At 38.7% G+C, this 21,877-nt stretch overlaps 2 protein-coding genes across 3 annotated transcripts in view; one reads left to right on the forward strand and one right to left on the reverse strand.

The window, feature by feature from the left end:
* The window catches only part of ctnna1 (catenin (cadherin-associated protein), alpha 1), an 88,855-nt gene that overhangs the window by 47,058 nt on the left and 19,920 nt on the right, over positions 1 to 21,877 (reverse strand). The window lies entirely within an intron of this gene.
* lrrtm2 (leucine rich repeat transmembrane neuronal 2) lies at positions 580 to 2,951 on the forward strand. Its single transcript, XM_042493564.1, has 2 exons — positions 580 to 659; positions 1,309 to 2,951. The coding sequence occupies exons 1-2, from the start codon at positions 656 to 658 to the stop codon at positions 2,949 to 2,951; spliced, it is 1,647 nt and encodes a 548-aa protein (XP_042349498.1). The 5' UTR covers positions 580 to 655.

The raw sequence follows: 21,877 nt of genomic DNA on the forward strand, positions 1-21,877 counted from the left end.
GTGGCTGCAACAAAAAGCACAGAATAACATCCCTGACTCCCTGCTCTGCTTTTTTCTCTCTCCCTGCGTCTCAGCTAGCAGACGAGGGCTCCGCTCACAGCTCTGCAGAGGCTATGCTGAGACTGAGCCGGCGTCGGAAGCAGGATCTCTGGCTGCCATCAACAAGTTAGGGTTGGAAGACCACAGCCATGAAAGAGGAACGCTTGATCTTCAATTAACCATCTGAGCTGACATCATTGCGGTGGAAGGGAAACAAAAGGGTAAAAAAAAGAAAAAGAAAAAAAGGAGAGGAGGGGGGGGGGTCTGTTCACCGGAGTCGCTCTGGATGCAACTGATCAACTTAAAAAAATATATATAAATATATAAATATTTTTTTCAACGATTTTTGGGATGAAGGAAAAGATTCAACCCTTTCTTTGAGCTTGGATTTTAACGGACTCTAAGCAAACCAACAGGAATAAACATCATCTTGGGACATGGAATTTCATATTTTGTTTCAATTGGGTGGGCTCAGAATTGCTTTATTTCCAAAGAGGCTGATTCCTTTTGTGCTCACTCAAAAGGGTTTTTTCCCTTTGGATTTTCCTTCCATCTGGTTGCTCCAAGAGTCTGCGGAAAAGGACAGTTGAATGCAGCCTCCGATGTGCACAAAAGAATGGGTAAGTTAGTCCCTTTATATGGCAGGTCTGGACATGAATAGGGAATACAAGTAAGAGCGAGGGAGGCTAAGGACTAAAAGCTCTTCAGCCGACTCTATTTACTGCAATTGTCCTTCATTTTTCCTTCTTCACTGACACACGAGTTGGGAATATATTCATTTAAAATACCGTTTGTACTGCGTAGCAGACCTCATAAGAGATAAAAAGGAGTTGAAAAAACCTCAATCAATTTAAAAAACTCAGATTTAGCAGCATATTTGAGCTGCTAAACAAGAATACATACGACAACAATCGATGCATGACAGCCATCAGCAGTAAATTAGAATTAAAGTCAAATTACAGAGCACAAAATGTGAAGAAAATAGGCTAAATATAAATAGCAAGGGAGTGGAAGCAAAGTCCAGCTTATTTACATAATGGATCATTAAATGCCTAAATAAAACACATCTCCATTAAACTGAAGCTCAAAGACATGAAATTTACGTACGTGGGGAAAGTTGTCAATGTAATGTCTAAACTGGTGTATGTATGAGAAAGAACGAGAGCACACATAAAAAGCACAATCGTCACCATGAATTAGTAATAAGTGCTCTGCAGAGATAAGCTTTCCCGCCCCACAGTTCATTTTGTTATCTTTGAACCCACCCAGGTTTCCATTCAAGGTGGCCATTGGTGGGACCTGCACCAGCGGCTCTGTGTCTGTGTGTGATCAGCATGCTCCTGGTGTGCCTGCTGCCTCCTGCATCGTGCACAACCTGCCCTCAAAAATGCCGCTGTGAGGACCTGCAGTTCTACTGCGACACCCAGGGGCTTCAAGCTCCCCCAGATGGTGTGGACAAGGGGGCCCTGGGGTTGTCACTACGCCACAACAGCATCACTGAGCTCAGCCCTGATCAATTCTATGGCTTCAGCCAGCTCACCTGGCTACACCTAGACCACAATCAGATTACAACAGTACAAGAGGATGCCTTTCAAGGGCTCTACAAGCTGAAGGACCTCAATCTGAGCTCCAATCGTATCACCAAGTTGCCCAACACAACCTTCATCCACCTCATCAATCTCCAGATACTGGACCTGTCCTTCAATCAGATGACTGCACTGGAACCAGAACTGTTTCATGGACTGAGGAAGCTCCAGATACTCCACCTTCGCTCCAATTTACTTCGCACCACACCTGTCCGAGCATTCTGGGACTGCCGCAGCCTGGAATATCTGGGCCTCAGCAGCAACCGTCTACGGAGCCTGGCCCGGAATGGATTTGCTGGGCTCATTAAGCTTAAAGAGCTCCACTTGGAGCACAATCAGCTGACCAAGATCAACTTGGCCCATTTCCCTCGCCTTGTTGCTCTCCAGTTTCTTTATCTGCAGTGGAATAAAATCAGCAACTTAACATGTGGCATGGAGTGGACCTGGACCACTTTAGAGAAGCTGGACCTCACGGGAAATGAGATTCGAGTCCTGACATCTGATGTGTTTCAAACGCTGCCAAATTTAAAGATTTTGCTGCTGGATAACAACAAACTGAGCAGTCTGGATCCCCAAGTCATGGATATGTGGCAGTCTCTGGGTACCATTGGGCTGTCTAGCAACCTTTGGGAATGTACCAAAAGGATTTGCTCTCTGGCCACTTGGCTAAGCACCTTTAAGGGAAGGTGGGAACATTCCATTCTCTGCCATAGTCCTGAATATGCCCAAGGTGAGGAGATACTGGATGCTGTCTATGGATTCCAGCTTTGCCAGAATTTTTCAGCGCCGGTTGTTCAGACCATTAGTACAACCACAGACGCTACTGTAGCTGCAGAGTTCACAAGCTCTTTGTTTGGAATTATGCAGCCGACCCCCACGCAGGACTATGCAGAGGATTTTGGGAGCTTTACCACAGTCACCACTACAACAACCACAACAACAACACCACGCACTGCTCAAGCAACTACTGCTACATTAGAAGAGGCAGCTGTAACGGAGGACTTCTCTGCAATGGACAACACTGTTATGACTCACAGGGTCATCATTGGAACTATGGCCCTTCTATTTTCATTCTTTTTCATCATTTTCGTTGTGTATATCTCACGGAAGTGCTGCCCTCCCACCCTGCGCCGGATACGCCACTGTTCGGCAATTCAGAACCGCAGACAGATGAGGACCCAGCAGCGGCAGCCTATGGCAGATCTAGCTACACAGGTACCCTATAATGAGTATGAGCCCAGCCATGAAGAAGGGGCACTCGTGATCATTAACGGCTACGGGCAGTGCAAGTGTCAGCAACTGCCTTACAAAGAGTGTGAAGTATGAACTCTTATTTATTCCTAGAGCATATGGTTTGCCATTTGACCATTTCAGATGATACAGGGTTTGCTTTTTTTATTTTTTTTCCAGTTTATGTAAAAAGCATAATTTCTACAAGTGAGATTTGAGAATATGTGAGAAATGTTGAATGCTACAATGATAGAAGCTGGACATGACAGTTTAGGGATGATGTAGAGATAGTCACAAATTTATTTTTCTATGAATGCAAGGTTGTTCATATCAGGCAGGGGCAATCATTTTAAACGAGAAAATTGTAAACTGTGAGATTTGTCTCCACATTGTCTCTATATTCTGCAGCACAGAGAAAATACTTAGCCAAATGGCCCTCTGCTAACAGAATACATTAAGTGGAGAAATGTGATTTATGTCTTATTTCCTTTAAAAAGTAAATATTTGAAACCATGTTTCTAACTGCACCACAGGCACTGTAAGCCAATCACTCAATCACTGGGGCAAATGAATTGGATCAATTATCAGAATGTTTTTGTTTTAGAGTTTCATGGTTTAAGAGATACATTAAAGGCCACTAAGACCAACATCAAATTCTGAATTATAAATGAAAAATAAATGTCATTACTGTTATGTTACAATAAAAATTAATCCTCTCACGAGGATAGAGGGTCCCTGAAATTCTATTCAATACACACAAATGTTATTACATTCACCAAACAAGACATGAGTCAGTTAGGCAAGTCTATAACCTTCCATCAGATCAAAGGCCTCTCAGTGTTTCCTGTTTACAGAATTTATTTGGGTGGCCCACCCAAAACAAAGCAGTCCTTAGCCAAAAAGGGATTCTTTTGTTTAAATCTGGATTTCTTCCAAAATTTTATTTTGAGTGGAAATGCAATTACAAGTGTGTACTGATTGAAAAGACTGCAGAAATGTTGAATTTATGTTCAATTATATATATTGGAAAAATGCCCTCTTTAATCAGATGTTCGCTCGTAAATGCAATGCTGTTTTGCAGCTTGTCAGATGTTGGAGCTCCCGCCCACGAGGGCCAATCGCCACAAATAAATTCTCAACCTGTGGGAAACACTAAGCATTGTTCATCTGTGGTTAATCTACAACATATTACACTGCTTGGCAAAAACACACAGATGTCCTCCTCTTCTTGAACTCTCTAGCCCCCAAATGCCATAAACACTGTGACCATAATATATCCAACAACTTAACCTAGTAAATACCATTTGTCGATTTGCTATCATATTCTAAGATCAATATACAGACGAGCTAGTGAGAGGTGTAAGGGTGGCAAGTCAAAGGCTAATGACCAGCGCAATATGCCAGATAGGAGAGCATCTCATTCTGAAAACAAAACCTTTCCCCAGTAGCCCAGGCTCTTTACTGCTTACACACTAATCAGGACTGACAGGCCCAAGATTGAACCAATTAAGGCAAGGCAAAAAGAATCTAATATTCTGTCACCCACACCAGTGATCCAGCAACATTTAGCTTGTTCAGCCACTCAAAAATAGTTCAAGTAGAATCATCCTCTGTTCCACATAAAAACATCAACCTTTTACTTTTGGACATTGTTCTTGTTAGGGATACCGAGTTGTCATTCACAGTATTAAAAAAGGGATTACAGTGAATAATAAATACAACAGCTCCTTGGTTAGCAGTCACAAGTGTCAAGTTAAACTGCGGTCAATAGCCTGAAAGCAAATGGAGATCCAGTGATAAGCAAACAGCAAGCCTGGGTCAGGACACATTTGTATGCAGCAGGGAGAGGATGTGCATTAGCATCAGACTAAAGCTGCTGCCGCAGCTCCGCACTTCTTTGTGTTCAGTTTGGTGGTGGGGGCAGGGTGAAAGAGAGAGGGATTGAGAGGAATTGATGGGACGATGGAGAGGGGCAACGATGGGGTAATGTCTGGGTTTATTAAGACCAACCAACCAATCTTTTTTTGCCGAGTAAAGGTAGCAGAGAACGAAATGATAAATACAGACTGACAGCACCTTGGGCTTGAAAGGCACACTGATCACACAGCAGCAATTTTGCTTCAAGTAAACTGATGTGCTATCCAGTGTTTGAGCAGTCCAACAAGTACAACAAGATCAAGTGCAATTCTTAACAAAATCCAAATATGGCATTTTCTTGAATTGTTAACTCTGGAAATTAGAATATGCCATTTTAAGTTCAACGTTTGGCTATGCTCAACCAAGTCAGTGATCACGACAGTAAGATGCTTCTGACAGCACAGCACTTGGAAACGAGATATCTGGTTTTCAGCAGCTGGGATGCAGTTCTTGGCTGGTGCCCCCTAGAGGTAGCCAGGATGTTCCATTTGTGGCTTTGTCTCTTTATTGAGGCTGTCAAAATTAAATTTTCTAAATGAATGCTTGTGTCAATGTCTCTGTGCACATGGTCATAGGATGCCTAAAACAACTTCTAAGAAAGTGGTTGTGTAAACCAAAAACTGTTACACTTCACATTTGAATTCAATGAAAAACATTGCATACACAGATCCTTCTGATTTCCAAAGTCAAACACATCCACTTTGTTTCTAATTCTTTTTCTTCCAGCTTCGCACTGCTTTTACTACTGCCCTTCTAATCTGTCTTGCATGTTCAAAAGTCAGTTGAGTTGAATATTTCTTAATGTCATTCAGCAAACATGGAGAGACCTCATTTTTGATAAAACCAAGAATGGGGATGTATGTGAAATTCCTATAAAGTTTTGTCAATCATTTGACATTTCACTGTTTCAGACTACAGTTGTACTAAGTGACTGAAAATCCACAAAATTTGTAGAAATATGCATCCCTTTGCACTCTGGCTCTTTGTAAACTGTTTTTGTTTCCTCTTGTCATCCTCTAGCCCTGGTCCCCACCCTGCCTAAAAATAAAAAAAGAAAAAGAAAAAAAAGAAAAAAAACAAGTGAACCAATCCCCTCTCTCTTACCCAACCTCTTTGTGCAAAATGAATGCTTTTCTCTTCCCATTTTCCTTTTGTATTGTAATATGTACAATTTCATATCTGTATAGTGGATAAGATGTGCCAAACTGAAAAAAAAAACATTTTCCCCTTAAAACATATATTTTTTAAATAAAATGGTTATAATTTGCGGAGTGTTTGCTAACTGATGGATGCTTACGACTTGGTTTGGTCTGTCATTACAGTTTGGTTTAATGAATAAATCTTTAGCAATCCTCAGGCAAAGCACATCAAACCCAACCCTTGATGAAGTTGATATGCATCAGTAAATTGTGAAAATTCAGAAAGTCAAACTTCAATTTTAATATTATTTCTGCAACACACAGTTTAAGGCCCTAAAGGTTTAGGAAATTCATTTAATTCCAGTTCATTTCAATGCATGTCGACATCATGATTAGATCATCCACTCAACAGGTAGATGACATGTAAAAAATAAGGTTGAATTATGTTGTTATGCAAAACATATGCTTCTGGAGTCCATAATGTGAGGAAGCTTTAAAATCCCTGCTTTAAGGCAGAGTGATGCAGTGTTTTTACAGTTCTGAATGTGGGCATTTAAATTGAATTATGGGCAATGCAGACATTTTTGGTGGTTAACCATTATGTCTAGTGGTATTCATTCTGCAGGAAGGGGCCTAAGAAGCTTTAATAGAAGGCTGCAACTATTGACTGTTTTAATAATCAATTACTTTCGCAACTGCTTTTTTTTTTTAAATAATAAGGTCAATCGTTTAGTCTATTAAGAGTCCAAAAATGTCGACAAATGCCCATCATAAGATTCAAGAACCCAAGGCAGTGCCTTTTAACTTCAAGTGTTTTCCAAAACTCAAAGGTATTGAATTTATAATAATAGTTAAACAGAGAAATGGCTTAAATTCCCACATTTAAGAAAATAAAGGCAGCAAATGTTTCAGGCATTTTTTTTGCTGGATAAAGGACTGAACCAACTAATCGATTAACTGACTCCTTTGGTTAACTCACGTTTTCATTAAAAAAAAAAAAAAAAAAAAAAATCTAAGTAATGCCATGACTCATCAACCTTCAGATAAAATTAAGAATATGAATTTAATGTCAAATTGTCATCAGGGTGTCCTGGCAGTTGTCCTTTAATACTCCAGTGAAGTACATTTTTTCTGGTGTATTTTAATGTAACAATTATTTGTTTATTTAAATTGGGGAAAAAAGTGAATACAAAATTAACAAACTTACATTTTCTTCTTGTATAAGATTTGGGATTAATGTCAAAGTGTGGAATAATATTAATTGAAGCATGTTAGACAAACTGAGTCACTGACATTGATCTATTATGCTTTTGTCATTTAACTGACTACAATCTTTAACAAATTAAAAGTAGTTTTAAGTACTGTGAAGCAAGTGTTTCTAGCACAGAGGTACAGAGGTACTACAGATTAGCAAATGCTCTAAGCAACCCAGTAAAACCTAAAATGACTCAGAACTACAGAAAACACATTATTGCCGTTGGGTTTTTAGAACAGGGAGGGGTAAAAAGATTTTTAAAAAGCTGGCTTTGTACTCATGGCAGAAACTACCTGCACAGATGCAACTCTGGTTTTCCAGCTGAGCAGACTGTATGCATGTTAATCAAGACAAGTCTACGTAGTCTACCATGTAACACATTTACAAACTTCAGCTGCATTATGTGCACCTGGAATATAACAGAAACACAGCACGAATTATCTCTTACTCATACACAATATGAATTGTTTGTTAAAATGTAAAGATCAAAGTCATCTCTGAGGAAACCAAGTAAAAACTGCATCACTCCTTTTCCACATTTAATGTTTACATAGATATATTACAAGAAGAGAAACAGCACCCACGTGTCATCTGGTAAGTCCAAGTAACTCTTCAAACAGTTCTGTTTTTTTTTTGCAAGGAGAGAGATATTTTTTTCAAATGAGACAATTCATTGATAGGACATCTACTAGTGGCCGAGAGCTGCTTATATACCATTTCACAGGTCTGACCTATTATGCTGACTGGACAATCAGTCCGTGTCAATGAACTAAAACGATGAACCACATACATAGCCAATTTTTAAGAATCAGTACCTGTGAATTCACAATGTTGTATAAAGAAATAAAATGCTGGAATATTTTCTGTGGGATACTACAAAAAAAATAGCAACAGACCTTTAAAAGTTGTGATACAGTTTCTATTTTCTCACTGCACAGCCATGCTTCTGTCAAACATTTTTTGATTTGACTGGTTTTATAATTTATAGTGTATCAGCTGTATATTGTTGGCTGGGACAGACTGGGGACCAAAACAAAACAACTCTCTAATAAAAGCTTTTTTAATTTGCAGTGGCAGGTAGCAACATATTACACGTACTCCAGTAAATGTACCTAAGTATTTTTTAAATAAATTGTACTTCTAAGAGTACTTGTTTTGCAGAATACTTTTTTACTCATACTCAATAGCATTTGTAATAGAAATAAGCATAAATCTCCTCCAATACAATGGACTACACACTTCTTACTACTGATACATGTTCGCATGCTGGAAATAGTTTTGATATTCAACTGAGCTCACACCATGGATGTAGAAAGAGAATTACATATAGTGGTGGAGGAGCCCTGTTCAAGTTGCTCAGTGGCGCATGAAGCCAAAGACACTCAACTGCAGCTTACTAAATCACCTGGATGATCTGCACTGCTACCGAACTTTGTGGCTCATAGAGCAGGCGCTCTAAAGACTTCCCCCAGCCGAACAGGCTACTTACAGTTTAGTGCTCTGCTAACTAGAATGGAGATAAAATGATTCAATCGTGGAACTCTTCTGAACCTTCCAAATGCTATTAGACCGAATGGGTCAAAGTCTATGTTTTCCCATGTAAGGATTTTTCGACCTAGCACCACATGACATGTAATTCCACGGTTTGACCACTAAGAAAATTGGCTTCAGTGCACTTTCTTGGGGCATGACTCACACGCATAACCAACTGTGCGACAGCCAGTGCTTAAGATTCTACCAGACAAAATGCCGAGCTTTTAAAAAGTGTCCGAGAGGCATCTCTCCCCTCTGCCCTGCTAGTGCCAAAAAGTGTTTCATTTGTTGTTTTATTTTAAGAGATTAAACATTGCATAACAGTAAGTATTCTGCCATTTATCTGGTTCGGGATATTGATATGTTAATAACTGTTGAGGACCTGTTCAAAGACATTACATGGATGTAATTAATTCTATCAACTTAATTCACTACTCAAGTACTTTTTTACAAGATGCTTTTTTACTTTTACTCAATAGGTTATTTTGATGAGTACCTTAACATCTACTTGAGTCAATATAAATATAAAGTAACAATAATCTTACTTGAGTGCTGTTTTTGTTTACACATCACTGCCAAGTGCATTGAAGCTTAAGGTAGGTAGTTTTAGGTAAATAAGACATACCATATACTTGATCTGAAGGCAAATGACTGAATTTTAGACAGTCCGGAGTATTGATGCAAACATTGTGAGGAATATAGGCTGACATGGCTATCCAGCTAGAACAGCCACTTCAATTTCACCTGCTCTTTTTTGATGAGGCCTACAAAACGCAAGCTTCAGTAATTAACCTGCAGAGGGTACCCAGGTGGGGGAGGCACTAAACTGATGAGCTTGACTACACGGCATCAGTAGTCTGCATGGTTCAAGGACTCATGTATACTTCACATTCTCATTCTGAGGCCACTAATAAATCTAGAAAGTGCTTACTATGAAGGACATATTGATCTGAACTCTAATCATAAAATACCTGCTTAATATATTAATTACTTAATACATTTAAAGCAATTTCTCAACCATATAATTGGGGGATCCAAGTACAAACGACAGAGGGATGTGCAAACCAACTAAGTGCAAAATGGTTAACTTTGCTGTTGATCTGTTTTGTAGAAGCCACCGACTCCCCATCTTTAGCTCTAAACCTTCATTCGTCAAAGTTATGGTTCCTTAAATCAAGGATAAGAGTGAATCCAGTGACAGGCCCAGACAAAAACTATTTTTGAACATGACCATGCAGAATTAAAAACAACTATACAGAATTTAAACGTATTGAAGACGAGCGATGCAAAGGTGTTAGTGCAAGTACTTTTGAGCTCAGGTTAAACAAAAGTGATTTTTGCAAACTCCAGCCCTTAAAGAAACAGCAAATAGACAATTTTAGAGGTTATGCTACAAAGTGCAAGAGAGAGGATGTTCAGCCAACAAACATCTGAGCACAAACACCTGAAAGCAAAAACTAATGAGCCACTTTTGGAAGAGCATTTCTATCACCTATAGGACTGTGTCCATACTGACGGCATCCATGACTGATGGCATCAGCCAGCGGCTCACTCACTCACATCAGCTGTCAAGGACCCCCATTATTTAGATTTGTTCTAGTTTTTGTTTCTCATTTAGTGATGCATTGGCACTCCAGATGACAAGTCACCCATTGCTGCCTCCTACCCAGAAAGCAATGTTCTTAAGTTATAGGCAAATGGTTCAAAATGTGATACATCATTAAATAAAATACACTGCTGAAAGCACTTGCTTTAAGTACAGCTCTGACAGCCCCACCTCAAGTCTCGACTAACCTTGTTATCTGTACAAAATAAAAGGATGCCAGAAAATATTGCTACATTACCCCAAACTGCAGATTACAAACACTTGTGGTTGGCATTGTATTCTGACAGCTAGAAAGTACTTTGTTCGAATGCAAACTAGGACTTTTCTGTGTCAAACCTGCATGTTTTCTACATGTCTGCTAGAGTCTCCCCCAGGTGCTCCAGTACAAAGACATGCAGGTCAAGTGAAGTGGAAACACTTACCACGTTGCGGCATGAAAGTGATTCTGAATGTATTTTCTTTTCTTTTTTTCTGTATATATGTGTGTATACCCTGTGACAGAGCAATGACCTGTCTGTGGTGGCCACTATATCTCACTGAATGTGTGCTTGGATAGGCTCCAGTCCTCTGAGCCCTGAACAGGATATAGGTAATGGATGGTTAAAATGTATAACTGATAAATATTAAAGATCTCAAGTGAAGAATGTGTTGAATGAACAGGAGTTTGTCTCCAGGAAACTTAAAAAAGGAAATGACTTCAAAGGAGTTATTTGGTTAACATAATAAAGCAAAGAAATACCCATTCTCCTTTTTTGTTTAATATAATTCATTTAATGTCAGAGTTATAAACAGTAATTTCCTGTTGCCAAGGTCAGTGGTATGTCTGATGAAAACAAAGGACCTCTCTACAGCTGAGTATCTGTTTTTTTGTGTGTGTGTGTGTGTGTGTGTGTGTGTCTGTGTGTGTGTGTGTTAAAATGTGCATATATGTGGTTTGCCTCCCTTTCAGAGATATTCATCACGGCTCAATTCACTTCAATTAATTCCACCTCAAAGCCAATGTAATTCTCTGGCTAAACACACCTGCAAACAGGCGATTCTAATTCTGGTTTTATTACCCCCTTTTTAACAATATATGTGCCACTGGCTGGAGGACAACTGCTTATCTGACTAAGAAACAGACTTGAATGGTGTTATAATATTGAGCATATAAATTCTTTTGTTGAATTTATTTGATTTGTGTATGTGATTACTAAATAAATTCATTACAGTGCCCCCAAGGAGTTGGACCAACAGTACACTTATTATTTCTCTCTTTATTTAAAGCTCTCTATGTATTTAGCTACTGCTAACAAGTTTGCCATACTAAGTTGAAAGGTGGTAATATCAGTTTTGTGTTTATAATAATAATAATAATAATAGTAATTAAGTTTATGTATATAGCACCTATCAAAACCAACATGACAAAGTGCTGTACACTTAAAATCTGAATACACACACAGGAAAAAACAGTTTTTACAGGTTTAATCTTGAGCGTGCTGTAGCCTTCATGCTATGTGATAGCATTCCAGAGGTGTTAATAGCAATCTTACAATCTAGGAAGATGGTCAATACAACTTTTTGAGAAAGCGAAATAGAGGCTTATGTTGCATTTCATTTGCACATCACATATTTTCATTGGCGTGGTGTGGGATTTCATTCTAACTCGGAAAGTCAGTACATATTGTTAATTAGCACTTCTGTCTTATTTGTGTCTCATTAAAACATTCACAAAGTCCTGTCCAACTTCTATCTGTGGACACATTTCTACAGCATTTGTACATGCAAAATACGGCATAATGTGTTAATAATGGTAATGCTACAATGGCTAACTTGACTAGAAATGGAACTGGTAAAAACATCTGAGTTTTATGACTTGTACTGGAATGCTTTCAACTTGTGTATGTCATCATTCCCGGCTCCGACCTCTGACTTCCGAAGTAAACTGAATGCAGTATCATTCACATAACTGATGTTAAATTTCCAGTATTATTATGGAAGTGCATTTTGGCGTTGCCTTATAAACTATTATTAAAAGAAATCAAGTTTTTATCATTATATTTATCATATTTTTTAGCTGGGTGAGAGTATTTTGTGTATTTACACACCAAAAAAAGGACCTGGTTCCTTGACAACAGAGGACACAGCATTCCTTATTGAATGTGTTGTAGTTTTTAATAGACTCCATTAGACTGCTGTTTATTCTTGGCTGATAAGCTGCCAGCTTGTTGGGGTATTTCCAGCCACACCATTAGCCTGAGCTAATGCCAATGCACCAATATGACGACCAGTAAGTAAATAATATCGCCATGGGCCACAGATTATAAGATTTGCTCATTTTAAGGTATCGTTTTCTACTTCTTCTGCAACCTGGGACGACTGAGCTTGGGCACTTTCAATCAGCTTTTAATCAACATTATATTATATCAGAATAATGTTTGCAAAACACTAAATGACCTGGTAAAAATAGGCCTTTCGTCTAATGTAAGTCGTAAAATCAAACGAAATCCATTCAAAACTCCTTTCCTGCACTGCTACAGCGCTGAGGCACTGAAAAGCTAAAAAGTCTGCATTTTTATGATAAAATGTAAATGAATGCAAAGGATGCTGTGCAAAATTGTGTACACCCCTGTGTCAACAGGCTTTATTGTGGCAAATGACCTGTATATACCTGATATTAACATGAGTCTTGGGTAATATGATCACAAGTTGACAGCTCTACCTACAGGTGTGAACTCACCCAGTGCGTCTACAAGTCATCTACTGATCTGATCACTTAGCGCACATTCTGGATTAGTCTGGGCTTCATATGGCCACATTCTGTCAGCAGTGTGTACAAATGTGTCCTAGGCTACATTGAAGGACCACCTACTCGGCTGAAGTCCTTGTTAATCCAGCCTTCTGGCAGATAAGTAAACTTGCTGTTGCGACCATTACACAGGTTAGAACGCACTGAAGACTGCCCCCCGAGTCAACGCCTGCCCAGTTAGCTTGTGCTGTTAGAGCAGCAGCTGTTAAAAGATTGATAATAATCAAAGAGTTTGTTTTTAACCTTCAAAACTACTTTTCCTCACTCCTTAGGAGAAATAAAACTCCACCTATAAACAAGAATGCAAGATGAATTAGACTGCTCTGCACCACCACATCTGCCATGTGTGCACAAAAGGGATATTTGGAGGAATTAAGTAATCCCAAGGGCCAAAACAGAGAGCTTTTTAGGATGGAAGGCAAATTGCATACTCAAATCAGTGCTGTAGCTTTACATGGTGATGACACATTGTGCCTCAGACTGTATCGCAAAGGGGGAAAAGATCAGACTGGCAAAAAATTAAATATTAATCTGAAGAAATACATATGTATCAACCTGCACAGACAAAGGCTGCCATATTTGCCAGTAAAATCATCTGGTACAAAAAGCAGCAGACAGACTTGTAAGGACAGCAAGCATGTTTCCTACAAGTTCATTCACCCAAAACTGTGATGTAGAGTTCAGTCGTCACATCACAAAATGACCATTTGTGAGGCCATGGCATTCTTTAGCCGGTTTAACTGCTGGGAAGTAAAAGGGTGCATCTTATCTACCTGCCAGCAAAGTCAATCAAAAAGCTTAGAATTCACCAGCAAAAGATCAAGGGCCAGGTCTGGAAAACGTTGCCTGACAGGCTGTTACTGACAGACCAGTGTTTTATGGAGGCTGTAAATATACGAAAAGCCTTGGGGACACTAAATCTTTTCCCCGTTACATTGTGTGGGGTGTAATTTGTTTTAATTATGCATTTAGATGAGATTACAACTAGATAAATTGAACTGCTTTCACACTGGTCTTGCATTAGGTCTAGCCCCCTTTGAACTTTCTTCCACTTTTTTTTTTTTTAGAGAATGATTAAAAAACACTTTATACGGTTCTAGATACTGTCTGTTAGTTTTCTAGCCCTGGATGGACACTATATTGTCACCCACTGAAATTGGCATCACATCTAACATTTTAGAAACTTGTCCCAGCACGAATATATATATTTTTTAAATTAAAACTACCATCATTTTCTGTTAGGTTAGACATATTGTAACTCACAACAGGTTCAGGTAGGCAAGGTAAATGTTCCAAGATTCACTCAAACCTAATGTCTTTAAAATGAGCACCAACAATGTAGGCACAGAGGAACAGGGATAAAGAAAAAACTTTACCACTCACTGTAGATGCCAGAGGCAAAAAGACAGCAAGAGTCAGAGAATGAGTGAGTTGTCAAGAGAGAAAGGGACACAAACGGGAAAAGAAAGATTGCAAAGATGGAGTAAATGTAAAAGAGGATTCAGCAAGGAGAAAGCAAAGTGTAAGGGAAATGCTAAAGAGCTCAGAGTGGGTGGACTGTATATGAGATACACAGAAAAAAGGCCATCGAGGGGAGACGCAGGGGTCTCACTGCAGTGGCCAGGCAAGTCCTTTTAATGCAGGTCTAGATGATAATGTATCACTTCAAGTTGAAGGAATTTAAATGTCAGTAGCTTAATATGTCAAAGCAACCTAGCATCACTCTCTTCTGTGAAACAAAACCCTTACAGATGCTGGGAACCAGAGATGCATTATTAATAAAAAGTGGCAGAAACAGTTACACTCAACACGTGCCATGCCAAACTGTCATGACAATATGGAATAATTGAGGCCACGCGATGTGGCAGTGCTGGGGCTAAATTACCCCCACCCGCCTTTCCCCTTCACTGGATGAGTAGACAAGCTCGAGTCTTGTTAAATGATCATCACAACACAGTACACAATTTCCACTCCAGGACCAAAAAAAAAATCATTTGGCCTTATCCCAGTAATACAACAACATCATGTATTCTATATGTTTAGACACTTCAACTCACCACAGATACTTGCCTCATTCATAGACTACAGTTCATCACTGTAACGGTTATTTGGCCTTATATGCAGCATTAATAAAAGATTTATTTTGGCCTGGCGGGGTTTCCTGATGTCCTGTCTTGTATAATGAAAGAGGAGTCACTAAATGTAATGTATATATATGTAACTGAAAGATAATAAGATATCAGTACATACATTATTTTGACGTGAAATAATGTTTTGAATAAATTATGGCAGACTCTAAACATCAGACTAGTAGTTAGTGAGTGATTTTGAAGCATACTTGAAATCTCTTACTAAAAAGATGGTGAGGTAAGGATGTCCGACTGAATGTTTGTCAGTCTGAAGGAGAGGAAGAAACACTGAGAGGGGGGTAAACACAACTTGTAGCTGGAGGGCATGAAGAAGCAGAAGGGATGGGAACAAGAGAGAGAATGAGTTAGGAGTCCATCCAACAGCCTCAGCTGTGAGTGTAAACCCATATGCTGTAATGGCAACATACTGTTCAATGACTTGAACTGTCCCATCTACAATTAGTATAATATGTGGACAATATCATAGCCACCAAAACACATACAGTAAGATAAGTGCCAAGTATGGCCCTGTGGTCTATACTTAGCTCAAGGAGGACATTTGTTTCACTGCATAAATAACATTTCATCGCACCTCCACAGCTCTGCTTTAGAATGAGAGCACACACAGCCCCGTCAAGTCAATCTGAGGTTTGTTTAGTCTGCCAAGCTTAATCACAGATACAGTCAGTTTACCAATCACACTATTAGTTTAAGGCACCAGGTCGAGACACCAGTGTTCTCACTATGCTAACTACGAAGACATATTATGCCCCTCATCAGATTCTTTCATCTGGCCAAATGAGTGGCCAAATCCCTGTCATGTCCACTCATCATCACTGTGGTGATGAGATGTGTCCCCCTGTAAATCTAAGTTCCTAAGTCATACAGGGCTACATGAGTGGCATGGAGGAGTCCAGTCAAGTAGAAAACTTGTTCTGAAGCAAACCAGAGATGCTGCATGAATGGCCTGAACCTTAAAATAAACTGGCAGTGTTCTGGATGAGCAATGAGAGCAAACCATGGCTGTGATGCCCGAGCATGGACAGGACATTATTGAGAGAAAATGACATGCAAACTTAGCTGACATCTGACTGCTTGTCATTTTGTCTGTCGATATCCAGTAAAAAAACAAAAACACAAGAAAATGTTCTGGGACTGAAACATTTTTTGTCCACAGTTACTGACTCTGTAACAATTATTAGGTTACAAATGTGTATCCACCAGCTCCTAACTGGTTTAAAAACTGAGCTTTCAAGCTGGTTTATGTAATAAATCTCCACAACATTTTTTTGGATTATGATAAAAGACCTTCAAAAGTCTGTATTCTATTTCTCATGTGCAATGCATCCCATGAAATCCAATCACAAGACATCAATACGGAGGAAAAGGTTAAAAAAAAAAATATATGGATCAAAAACAACAACCAGAGATTTAGCCATAAATGTATCCTTTTGGGTCAAATTCTTGCCCCCATTGACTACCGAACTTAGCCAAACTACTACTGTACTACTACAAAGTACTACTTCACCATACAGAAATGAAGCCACTTTCTCCAAGCTGCAGAGTTACTGCGACTTCCATAAATATTTAAGTACCACCTTGATATGCAGTTATCGCATCTGCAGAAGGGGTTGTGTATTTGTCCTGTGTGTTTGTCTGTTACTTTGCAGAGAACCTCACAACCTACCTAAAAGAACTCTGAGACACTGCACTGAGACTTTGGTCAAGGGCCAAGAAGACACAGATTACTTTTGGGTGCAGTTTTGCCCACATATTAAGCAGGCAGGCTCAGGACATTGCCCAGCTCTCTGCTATAGTAAATAACTGAGCCCAGGAGCCATGCAGCAGCAGTGACAGTCCTAAATTGCCCTATTTATAATATAACCTACAGACCCACAAAATACTGTATATAGATAATGGTGGTTACCTATTGGTTTAGGAAGGTTATTACTATAGGTAGTAAGAAAGTCATGCCAGGCATACTAAAATTAGCAGTCGCCATTTAAGCTTAAAGCAGGTACTTGGACAAATTGGAAATCAATCTGAAGCATTTGCATTGTTAAGGTATTTGTGCTCTGGCAGAGCTACCACTGTGTGTGTGGATAAGAGTTAGAATCTGTACCACTATCACACCCTGCCTGGCCAGACATCCATTACAGCCACAGGACCACTGTAACACTTTACTAATGAAATGGGAAAGCGGTGCACTTTATGATTTTTCCTCTAAAAGACAGCAAGAACAGCAGAAAACAGATAAAGTTCAAGCTCATAGATAGTAATAAATAAGGCATTACCACAGCAATGAAATGTATTTGGGTGACTGGCTCACTCTGAAACTCTGCTGTTACAGCAAGGATTTTCAGGGAGTGGTTAAACCAAACTGTTTCCAAACAGATAAAGAAAAAATATGGGAACAAAATGTAAAAGAAAATTACATCAGTTGAAGAACAGAATGAAAACATGATGAGAGTTATCAGTTTCATTGCAACTTCTTTGAAAAAAAAAAGTCCCCACCTCAACAAGATGTTCTACTGAGATGATCTCTTGGAGAGGTTCAGACAGACAAGTAACAGACAGTCATTATTTAAATATTCAAAATCAAATTTTCCATATTATACTGAACTGGTTTTTCATTCATGCTAAAATGTTGGAAGACCAAGTAAACTGTCAACTGAAATCATTTTTGGACAGAACACTACAGTCAGGTTTTGGAGTGGGGAACAGCACTGTTAAAGCAAACACACTGGTATTAAATGAGCTGACAAAAAAACAAGACTGTTCTGCTTTATTTGTTGATCTGTCAAAAAAAAAAAATCACTCTGTAGACCATGAGCTATTGCTAAACCAATTAGGTGATATTGGAATAGAAAGCACAGCTATAAAATGGTTCAAAAATGGTCTTGCAGAGAACACATAATTAGCCAATATTACACAAGAGGGTCTGCTTTACTGTGATTTTTGGCATGACAGTGATGTGTATGAACCTTGGCGCAAATAATGACGGTAAAGCTCACCCTGGAGTGAAATATTGCAATTATACAACAGTAACCAACAAAATAAAAGATACAATAAAAAAGTATTCATATTGTGGGGCAATTTGTGCTCCACGTAAAACACTTCTCGCAAGTAACGTCAGTTTCCATGGAAATACATGAGATCTGATTAATAAATGAAGAACAATTAGTCACGTCAGTAGACTCATATGCAATGAAATCTGGTTTACTGATCCAGCAAGCAGGTCGAACCTTACTAACAACCTAGCAACGGAGAAGATTTTTAGTCCCTGTTGAGTCAGTCAGCTTGAGCTAATGTTAATGCTTTGTACAGATCATGGTGCTGTTATGGTGATTTGTTGATATACTAAATGGTAAAGTGACAAATTTGATTGCTTGAGTGGATCTACTTTAAGTGCAATGGTTTTATAGTGTCATAAATCAGACTTTCATGGGTGTCCCTCAAGGTTCGATTTTAGCCCCTATTTTATTTTCTATATGGAAAGGTCTTGCAAACTGCTAAATTGTACCTTGACACGGCAGCACAGTGATGCTATCAGTTGCCCTTTCTCTTAGCACAGCTATTAGTAAGCTTCAGTAGTACATAAGCTAAAGTTAACCCTATTTGGGATATTTTCTAGGGCTCAATCCCAAAAAACAGGTAACACAAATCTCTCCACTCTAAATGTAAATTCAACTGAAGAGGCGTGATCATATAAGTATTTAGTCATCTTGTTGGATGACTAGCTTTTTTTTAAAGTGCACAATGAAAATCTAGTTAAGAAGCTGAAATTAAGGATACCTTTTTATTTTTGAAATAAGGTTTGATTTGACATGGCTTCCTTTTTAAGTGTTTTGGACTGTGGTGATGTTATTTACATGCATGCTGCCACTTGTACACTTCACCTTTTAGATTCTATGTACCACAGTGCTTTATGATTTATAACCAACAATGGTCCCCGTACTCAACACGGTATGCTTTATGATTTGGAAGACTGGCAATCTCCAAGTTTATGTAGACAACTTCACTTGTACATTTTCTATACGAGGCCATGCTGGGGTAAAATACCCTCATATATATGTAATCTTCTGACGAAGACCTTCAACAGCTCTCAGCTTTGCTTTACCAGGTGGCTTTCATATCAGTTTCCAAGGGTTTGCACTGAGCTGGGAAAAAGGTCTTGTTCCCTGGACTTGGAATAAGCTGCAGAACATAACACATTTTAAAAGTATAGCCCCCTTATTAAAACTTAAAGCCATGTTAAAAGTTCATCTAACAAAGAAATGCAACTGCTTTATATCTGCTTGTTTCAGTTTTTTTCCTTGTGTCTTGTATTTCCTGTATGTTGTCTTTTATTTCTATTTAAACTGTAACTGGTGCTGGTGCACTGCCAGGTTTCCCTCAAAAAATTAATTTCTATCTCGGGAGATTTCCTGGTTTATAACTGCTTTCTCTTGCCCAAATACAAACATGTTGATTTCAATGGCATTCACAAACATCATTTAACAAAATTATTTGTTTAGACATATGTTTTCCAAAATCCCACCAACACTATTGAGACAGTTACTTTATGGCGATTAGATAGCTAGCCAATCTCAAAAAAAATGTAGAAGTATTCGAGAAGCAACCAAGACATCTTGAAATCCAAGGTAATCTAACACACTGTAGTCAGGTGTTAAACAGGTGTAAATGCCTCAATTTCTCCTAGACACATAAGTCAGTCAAAATGCTATATCCAACTAACCATGTAGTTCAAAAAGAGACATATTCAATTACTGAAACTACAACAACAGTAGCAGCAACAGCAGCCACCCAATTAAAGTAGTACCACCACATAGCAGTTTAAGAACCGAATAGATCAAACACTCCAATAGTCCACATCAAAACCACCAAACTTCTTCTCCAGTTAAAAACACAATCACAAAGCACACATGTCACATAGCCTACCAGTCACACAGGCAATTAAGAAGTGTGCTGAGGGCTTCTGTTTCCCTTAGAGGTTGCCCAGGGGAATTCTGGGCCCTGGGTTGAGTCTCACAGGCAGATTTTCTTCTGCGTTCTATAGAATAGATGGAAGATGAGGTTCTATAGAAACTCCATCTCCTTTTTCAGGAATCCACAGAGCCTAACCCCAGCTAACCTGATCAACTATGGCCTAAAGCATTTGAAAAGTAGAGCTTGTTGGAGAAGTAGAGATGTAGAACTGTAAGCTAAAGTAAGAATATACAGAGTATGCATTGTAATAAACAAACCACGTTATTCTGATTATTGAAAATAGTTTAATAGTAACACTTATCTTCAAATGGAATGATTTTGTATAAGTCATTATGCACCCAAGTGTAGCTGCAACCATTCCTCTGATCAGAAAAAACTGACCCAAGGAACACCAGTGCTTACTATTTCTATTCTGGCTTATTACTTTTTGAGCATTATACAACTTAGCAATGACAAAAGTTCAATTTAGAGTCCATTTTATGTTAACTACAAAGACTTGATTACCAAGAGACACTGTTGATTGCAACCCAGTATATGAATGTTTTTCAAGACACAGTGACAGTGTTCATTTCCATAGATTAATCATGTAATAGGCAGGAGAGTGCCATTATCAAGACAATGACCTGGGACAGTGCTGGCTGACGGTACTTTCATTTGTTCTGAGAAAACATTTGCTCTTTCAACACAGGTTAACTGAAGGTAAGATAAGGAAGTGTTAGGCCTGTCATGATAAATACTTTTGTTAGACAATATATTGTCCAGGAAATAATTGTGATAACTAATATTCTTGTCATTTGTCATTTTAAGTGTAATTCTGTGTGTGTGTGTGTGTGAGAGAGAGAGAGAGAGAGTTCATTTGTTCTGAGAAAACATTTGCTCTTTCAACACAGGGAGAGAGAGAGAGAGAGAGAGAGAGAGAGAGAGAGAGAGAGAGAGAGAGAGAGAGAGAGAGAAATAGAGATGGAGCTGGCTGAGCCCTGCCCAAGGTGAAACTCCAAGACAGAGAGCAGACGAGAGGACAGTAACAGCGTGACCAGAAATGACAGTAAAACGTGTCTCAACAAAGTTTTTTCAATTCATTCAGCTTAGGCACTGTCAAAAGACGCCTGGGCTCTGCATCCTATACTTATGGTGGTAGGGAAAAACCCTGCTGTTTACTGGTATCGTAACGCCTCACATGTCTGGAATATTCTTATGTAAACAACAGGCATGTAAACAAAAGGCCACACGTAAACAAAAAAATGTTTAGAGTAAGATGACTTCACATTTTTCTTATAGACATAATGCAATGTACATGATTGCCTGTATGACAATTTAACCATTAGGATTTTTTTCCACAGGGCTTTTTTTACAGGGAAGAGCTGATATTCATGTGGATTTCTCTTTGCACAAGTATGACAGTATTTGTGAATTAAGTTAACTTCATCTAAAATGCATTTATTTATTAGGTTCAGCATAAAAGTAATTCTTAATTGTCTTTTCTAAGTATATCAAGGCAGAAACTGAGATCTCTTGAACTTCATTTTTAGACCTTGTTTGTTTTTGACATCACAAAATTTTATGGTCCAACAGTCAAATAAAGGCAAAATGTAAATATCAAATTTAATTAAGAGTGCTGATGTGTTATGGATACAGAAGTGGATGTGGCATGGCAATAGGTAGGAAA

This window comes from Plectropomus leopardus, chromosome 9 (assembly GCF_008729295.1).
Source record: "Plectropomus leopardus isolate mb chromosome 9, YSFRI_Pleo_2.0, whole genome shotgun sequence".
Taxonomy (NCBI): Eukaryota; Metazoa; Chordata; class Actinopteri; order Perciformes; family Serranidae; genus Plectropomus; species Plectropomus leopardus.